The 8112-nt window shown below is 45.4% G+C and overlaps 1 protein-coding gene across 6 annotated transcripts in view; it reads right to left on the bottom strand.

Annotated features, from left to right (window-relative positions):
• Smarca4 (SWI/SNF related, matrix associated, actin dependent regulator of chromatin, subfamily a, member 4) overlaps positions 1-8112 on the bottom strand; it is an 87197-nt gene that overhangs the window by 11628 nt on the left and 67457 nt on the right. For 3 of the 6 annotated variants that reach the window (XM_031345500.1, XM_031345502.1, XM_031345503.1), the window contains one exon: positions 3480-3733. In XM_031345500.1, the coding sequence (XP_031201360.1) occupies positions 3480-3733 (254 nt within the window). Of the gene's footprint in view, positions 1-3479; positions 3743-8112 lie in introns of all 6 variants that reach the window. The other 3 variants (XM_031345498.1, XM_031345499.1, XM_031345501.1) reach the window with 1 other exon arrangement.

Raw genomic sequence — 8112 nt, 5'->3', positions numbered from 1 at the left:
AAAAAAAAAAAACAGGAAAGAAAAAAAAAGAAAAGAATTTTTTTTCTTTTTTTTCTTTTTTTGGTTTTTCAAGACAGGGTTTCTCTGCCTCTGCCTACCAAGTGCTGGGATTAAAGGCGTGTGCCACCACCGCCTGGCAAAAAGAAAATTTCTTAACAAAGTAAGGTAGGTATCTGACCAGAAAAATGAGGCAAGGTTGTCTTTCCTCAGGTGACACGTGACTGTGGCTATCAGAAACCCATGCTAGGGTGCAGGGACCTGCTTCCAATGAAACCAGAGCTCACCACCACCCTCAGAGGCTTCCTGGGACCATCCTCGGCATTGCTGGAGTCTGGGTTCCTTGATACTGTCCACTCACAGAAACCAAGTATCAAACCCCAAGACCTCTTGATCCCCAGGGTCACTGCCCCACTAGGTGAGCAGTACCAGGTCTCACTCTTACTACACATAAGGAGGCTGGACCCTGCAACAGAATCGTCTTGACACACCAACTCCGAGAGAGTCTTCGCCTTACCAATTGCCCCACAATGACATCGTCTGTGCTCTGGAGACTGCTCTGTTCTACTGCTGGGTGAGTCATCTGTTACACCATGGATAATGACATGAGGTGAAGGAAGCATTTTCAGTAGGGTACAGAATGCACAAATGATAAACTGGCTCCTCTGAAAGTGACCGAGGCCTTGGCACTTGGTTCTACATGGTGAAAGTAACAAAATTTTCACACGTACTACTCCAGATACACTAAATTCTGGCAAAGTGCCCACACTGTCAGTGACCTTACTGCTGTCATGCTCACATCTAGAAATAAAGATTCAACATTCATAGCTACCTAGAGTCCCGCTTGGGCAGATTACCACTCAGGCCCCACTTCTAGAGGGTCTTGCTGCTCTCCGTCTAGCACAGTGGGTCTGTTCAGAACTTCACCCATGCTGATGTGCACAGTGCTCTGTAGATAACGGCCCTCTAGACAGCAGCAGTATCTGTGCCCACCGTTCTCAGACAGAGGCTATTACAGTTGCCAAAGCTTCATTCCCTGTCCATGCTTTCTTTCTGTCTAGAAGACTGAAACCCTGATGCCATGAACATGGGCTGGGTTCTTGGGACAACTAGCACAGAGGAGAATGTATGCCAAGCTCTGCTCAGAGGAGGAGGCTTAGTTGCTTCAAGATCTTGGCACCTGCTCTTTATCTCTCGCCTCTAACATCTTGCCCTCTTGCTCCCCTTCCCTTTCCCCGCTCTCTCCACGTGGTCATGGCTGGCCTCTACTTCTCTACACTCTCCTTCTCTCTGCCTTTCTCTGCCTCTGCTACTCTCTTAACTCTCCTCCCCATGCCCTAAGTAAACTCTGTTCTATACTATTAAAAAAAAAAAAAGATCTTGCCATCACCTGCCAAAATTTTGGATCTCTTGGATGTCTCTCAGTTCTTTAATTAAAAAAAATTAATTTAATGGCTCAGTTTTTTTTTTTAACCATACTTATTGTATATGTATGTGGGAGCTTATACCACAAGCACATACATGGAAGTCAGAAGACAACTTGTCAATCCTTTTCTACCATGTAGGTCCCGGATATCATATTCAGGCCACTGGGCTTGGTGGCAGGTGGCAAGTGTCTTTCCCCACTAAGGCATCCATCATCCCCCTTGCTCATTTTTGTTGTTTTCTGAGATAAGTTTTCACTATGTAGTTCAGACTGGGCTCAAACTCGTGATCATCTTGCCTTAGCCTTAGCCCCAACCCCAAGGCTGGCCACCAGCACACAGAAGCCACTCTGGTTTTAGTGTGCATTTCCTGATGTTCTGATGTATGCAGGAATCCTGGCGCTCCTTCCCATGGTGAGTGGATCACCAAGAAGTCCTTTGAGGAGATAAGTCTTCATACCTCTTGTCCATGTTTATATTAACTCATCTTCTCACAGTTTGGCAAGAATCTGCATTACTGCAAGGGAATCATCCTGTGGTGACCTGATTTTCTGAACTCTAGTTTCTCAGTCACTAGTGATAGCTGGCTTCTGTGTCCCACTGAAGGGACGATGGAAGGTCTTTGCTGGTGGTTTCTTCTAAAATACTGTTTTACCCTTCAGAATTTTACAACCATAATCTATTTCAAAGGAAAAGATGCTTATGATATGTAAGAGGGGTCAAGGGTTGTCTTCTCAAGTGGCTATCCCCAAACCTCAGGAGGGCTCACTTCAAAAGCCATCTTGTCTTCCCTCTGACCTTCAAATCTCCTTCAATTCAGTTTAAGTTTCCTCATAACAACAGTGTAGGAACAGGCAAGCCTGTGAAAGCATGTAACCATATACACAAAGACATAATAGAACACATAAGCCAGAGGCCAGTTATTTTCATTGGACTTTTACAACTCTATATCTAAAACAAGTATTGAAATAAGTTCTTCTCTCAACACAGGAGTCCTCCATTTAGTTTCTGTGTGGAATCTGCCTGAGAGATGAAGGCAGTGAACTGCAGCTGGCACTCATTTTTAAACCGCTCCCACTACATTTTCAGATCAAGCTGGAGAATTTGTGCCAGAACGGACATGTGGAGGCAAAGAACAACATGTAGGAGTTGGTTCTCTCCAACTGGGTCCTGGGGATCAACTTCAGACCACCAGGCTTGTTGGCAAGCAACTTTGCCCACAGAGCTATCGTCTCATCCAATTTGCACTCACTGCAAATTGGTTCCATTTAGGTACCATAACCACCCTTAAACTGTTTCACTAGCTGACTCTTCCCAGATGTATATGAAGACTCACAACTTGCTCTAACTCTTTTCTCTGGATGACAAAACCCTTTTACAATTTGCTTACTGAGTCACAGAAAACTGTCACCTAAAAACTCCACTAAGGGCAGGCCCAGCGCAGTGTGTGTTAGAAAGGTAAATTAAGACAGCAAGCATTGGAAAATGAGCAAACCTCACCTTAGGCTAGTCAAGGCCTGCATGGAAACCACACAGCATCACCCATGGAGGAGCAGAACAGCCTGATGCTGGCTTCAACACAGCTGAAAACATGCACCTGCCTCACATGTGGGCAAATATCACCAGACATTCTACTCTAAGAGTAAGTGGAACCTGGCAAGGAACAAGACAAGGTCCACAAACTCTCAACATCTCATGACCCTTGACACAGGGAGAAGAACTACAGACATGCAGCAGGAAGAACAGAGGCTGTAGTCATTGTCTACCAAGCCATAACCTAAGCAACCATCACCATACCAACAGCTGCATTTGCTGCTACTACTGCAGGGTGTGCTCCTTCAGACCAGCCCTTCCTCAGACAGAGCAACTGCCACATGCCACCTTTGCTGATACCCACATAGTGCCTCCTGCTCTTTTCCTGTCATGGTGGAAGATACTTGTATGTATCCCTGCTTTAGACCATGAAAACACAGGCCTTCAGTGTGGCTATGTACCAGGTCCTACTCTCTACGCTTCTCCATTCCCCTCAGGAACCCCTCCACCGCTGTCTCAGCTTACCTGTCTTTGTACTTGATCACAGCATCCACAATCTTCTTCATCTTCTTGGTGAGGTTAGGTGGGTTTGGGGACAGCTTCTCAGCAGGTGGCCGCCCACGCTTCTTCTGCTTCTTGCTCTCCTCATCCTTGTCACGGCTGCGGGTGCTGGTGGTCGGGGTGGAGGAGCCGGCCTCGCTGTCTCGCTTACGCTTACGTGAGGATTTCTTCTGCCGGACCTCCTCTTCGATCTCCTCCAGCGTGCCTTCCTCGATAGCCTTCAGGGTCAATAGTGGTAAAATAGGACAGCCAGCACCCAGGTCGACACAGAGAGGCCTCGAGGCGCATTCCTGGGGCCCGGCTAGGGAGGGAGGAGGCCCCCACACTGACATCCTTCCAGCATGGCTGGCTCAGGGCACAGTATCTACTGGGAACCTCAATTTGTTTCCTGAAGGTAGGAAAGATCAGTGCCCCTTTACTTTGATGCTCCACCCAGTGCCCACTCAAGACTGACCACACATGATCATAAATAGGCCAGGCAAAAGCCCAGCCACATCGATACAGATACCCAAAAGACCTTGCTCCAGGCTCTGTCACCATCTAAAATTCACTTAAGGATTGACTGACTGTGTACACACATGTGGCAGTGGAAATGGTGGTCAGAGGACAAGTAATGGAAACTGGCTCTATCGTGTGGCCCCTAGGGAGTGAATTGAGGTCAGACATAGTGGTAATAGCCTTGATTAGTATGGAGTGCAGTGGAATCAAGTGCCCACAGTGGCTAGCAGCCATCACTCTCAGAACCCTTACTCTAGCCACTATGTGAGGTTGCAGCTCACACAGCTCAGGCCACTGTGTTGTATGCAGATCTCCTATCACTTTTACTACTAATACTATTGTTAATTACTTATTTGTTTTGATTCAGGGCTTCATGTAGCAGGTTTGAACACCTGATTCCCTGCCTCAAATGTTCCCTTCTGGGTAAGGCATATACCATCATGTGCATTCTTGTCCTCTACAGTGCCATGTCTTCCTTTTCTCACTCTGTGTGATGCTGAGGATGGGATTCAGGTCCCAGGTATCAGCTGAGCAGTGTCCTGATGCACAGCCCACCTGCCTGCTCAATCTTTCAGTGCATTAGCTAGCTGCACTAATTTAATTCCAACCAGTCCTTGGACACTTTAAAGTGTTTGTGCGTGCGTGCGTGCGTGCGTGCGTGTAAGATTTATTTTATGGGGGCTGGAAAGATTGCTCAGTAGGTATGAGCACTGGCTCCTCTTCTAGAAAACCTGGGTTCAATTTCTAGCATCTACACGGCAGCTCCCATCGGTCTGTAATCTCAATTCCAGGGGACCTGACACCCTCATACAGACATACATACATACATACATATGCAAAATGTGCATTTTCTAAAAAAAAAAAAAGAAAAGAAAAGATAAAAAGAAAAAAAAAGGATTATATTACTTTTATATTACTCTTTTGTGTGAGCGAGATCCCATGGAGACCAAAACTGGGAAATCATTAGATTCCCAGGAGCTGGAGTTAACGGTAGTTTTGATGTGGGTGCTGGGAACTGTGGGTCATCTGAAAGAGCCATAAGTGCCCTTCTTACTGAGTCACCTCTACAGCCTCATCTTGTTGCAGTGCTGTGGATGAGACTCAACACCTTACACAGGCTTGCTAAGGCCCTGGCCCCTGAGCTACACGGGCCACACCCTTACACTGCTGCTAGGGCTGAGAAGAGACTGTCAGCAGACTCTCCTTAAATCAGCTTCCCCATGAGCAAAGTGCTTAGATGAAGGACATGCTAAATAATAATAGTTAACTTAAAGAAACCTCTAAGAGAGCTTGGAATCAGGGGAGGAGCCTAGATCCAATACACCTAGCAGGTCACTGTTTCACTGACAGACACAACACAGTATGGTCTGGCCAGATCTCACAAGAAAGTGACAACTGAGCCTCAAGCTGAAGCAGGTAGAGAGGGAAAGCAGCATCTAGGGCATGAACTAGGAGATGAGACACAAATGTGGGCTCCGCTGCACATGCAGGAAGGAGCAACTGTCCCCAAATTCATACCTACCCACAACTTCAGAAAGTGTGTGACCTTATAGAGAAATGAGGTCCTTGTAATCCGTTGATGATTTTATTTTGGCAGGGAGCAGTACTGATTGAATTCTAGATCTGAAACATGCTGTCCTAGCACAGAGAAGCAGCCCTAGCTCTCGTGAGGTGGTTGTGGGCTACCTGATGTGTTGTGGGCTGAACGTGACTTTCTAAAAGCAGGATATGCTCTTAATCACTGAGTCTTTTCTCATGCCCTTCAGCCCCTTGTGAGATTGTGTGTATGTCTGGGTGCGCGCGTGTGTGTGTCTTGGTAGTGTTAGCTATTGGAGCCCTAGAAGCTGAGAGAGCCAAGGATATTGTTCAGTCCCTCGAGGGAACATGACCCTGTCAGCAAATTGCAATCAGTGCCCTGGATCTCCATAAATGTTTCAGAATTATGTTGAGTGGCCCAATTATGATACTTTACCTAAGCAGTCACAGAAAAATACAGGCCTGGGTAGTAGGCAGATGAGATGGAAGATCTGGGTCCCAGAGCGAGCAGCCTGAAGAGTGCCACTGCCCACTAGCAGCATGGGAGAGGACTACTTTTAGAGGTTTTATTAATGTAAACTGGATTTTTTGAAGCAAGGTCTCCAGTAATCAGGGGGCATCCTTGAATTTCTGATTCTCCTACCTCTACCTCCCAAGTGCTAGGCTGACAGGCATGTTCCACTATACCTGACTATATAATTGTAAGTTTTTTATAATTAAGATGTGCTCCCTGTGAAAAACATTCTCTTCAGCATTTTCAGGACAGCTCATACTACAGAGAACTGAAACCAAATCATAGAACTTAATGTATGAAATAAAAGGATGAGAGTTGGGAGACAGCTCAGCAGGAAAGCATCTGTTGTGCAAGCTGAGGACTCAAGCTTAGATCTGCAGCAGCCCGCATAAAAGTCAGGAATGGTGGCATACATCCTTAGCCCTGGATTGAGTGGAGTATAAGGAGACAGAATGTCCTTGAGTTTAATGTCCAGCCATGTTAGCCAATAGTCAACACCAAAAGGGGCCAGGAAGAAGGCTCAGTGGTTGAAAGCACACACTGCTCTTCCAGAGGACCTGGGACCTCTAACTACAGTTTCAGGAGGTCTGATGCCTTCTTCTGGCCTCCACAGGCACAGACATACAAGCAGGCAAAACACCCACATACTTAATTAAAAATAAGTATATAGGGGAAAAAAAATACCAAGGTACTTGTGAAGTAATCTTTTTTTTAAAGATGTATTTTTATTATTTTATGTGTATGGGTATTTGCCTGCATATACATCTGTGAACCACATGTGTGACTGGTACCGAAGGTGGTGAGTCTCTATTGATGCTAAGAACTGAACCCGGTTCTCTGCAACAACAAGTGCTCTTAACCACTGATTCAATTCTCCAGCCCTGAAGTGTCATTTTTAAAAGATGTAAAACTACAAAACTCTCAAAACAAAAGGCAAAAGCCAGGCCTGGTGATGCACACCTATAGTCCCAACACTTGGGAGACTGAGGCAGGAAGATCACCATGAGTTTGAAGACAGCTTTGGGAACATACCCAACAAACCAGCTAGGGCTGAAACACTCACCTCATGAAGTATAAGGAAAAATGAGACAGAAAATGGGGATAAATCTTTGTACCCTGAATTTGGCAAGTGTTAAACATATTATCAAAGCATAAACTATAAGATCAATAGCACCACCAAGACGGCACAAAAGAGCTTGTCCCACGCCCCAGATCGCAGGATGGAAGAGGACAGACAATGCAAACCCTGACTTCCATGTAGCATGGTATGTGTGCCCCAATCATATCCAAATATCATGTACATACAAAGCAGTAATAAGTAACTTTAAGGGGAGGGTGAGGAGAGATGTTTCAGGGGTTAATAGCTCAGACTACTTTTGCAGAGAATATCTGGGTCCAATTCCTAGCATCCATTGCAGGTGGCTCACAACCTCTACCCCCTCTCCTGCAACTCCATCTTCAGGGGATTGGCTGCCCTCTTCTAAACTCCTTGGCTGTGAGCATGTACAAATGCACAAAAATAAAAACAAAATAAATAGTAAGAAAGAAACGGAAGAGGAGATTAAAAGGAAAGCAGAGAAGGAGGATCTAACTCTTAAGTATATCTATGATAAGAAACTTTAAAGATCTATTGGGGCTGGCGAAATGGCTAAGTAAAGGTAGCCTGTTGCCAATCTGATGATGACCTGAGTTTGGTTCTCAGGGTCCACATGGTAAAAGGTAGATTGGCCTCTGATCAAGTTGTCCTATGATTTCCACATATATCAATGGCTTGCACTCCTCCCCAGTCCCCACAAATGCATATATGCACATTTCAAATAAACAGAAACATAATTTAAAATTTTTTAAAAAGAGAAAGGAGGCATTACTGTGTGTGTCTACAATTCATGAGGCTACTCATGAGGCTGAGGCAAGAGGACTGTTTGAGCCCATGAGTTGGAAACCAAAACAGGCAAAACAGTAACAATATCTTCTCAAAGAGGCAGGGGTGGATGGCAAGGGATACAAACAAACTTCTCTAGAAGATATAGGAATGGGCAAGAAATAAAA

Source organism: Mastomys coucha, unplaced genomic scaffold (assembly GCF_008632895.1).
Source record: "Mastomys coucha isolate ucsf_1 unplaced genomic scaffold, UCSF_Mcou_1 pScaffold23, whole genome shotgun sequence".
NCBI classification, from domain to species: Eukaryota; Metazoa; Chordata; class Mammalia; order Rodentia; family Muridae; genus Mastomys; species Mastomys coucha.
This window is presented reverse-complemented; position numbering and strand designations above follow the sequence as displayed.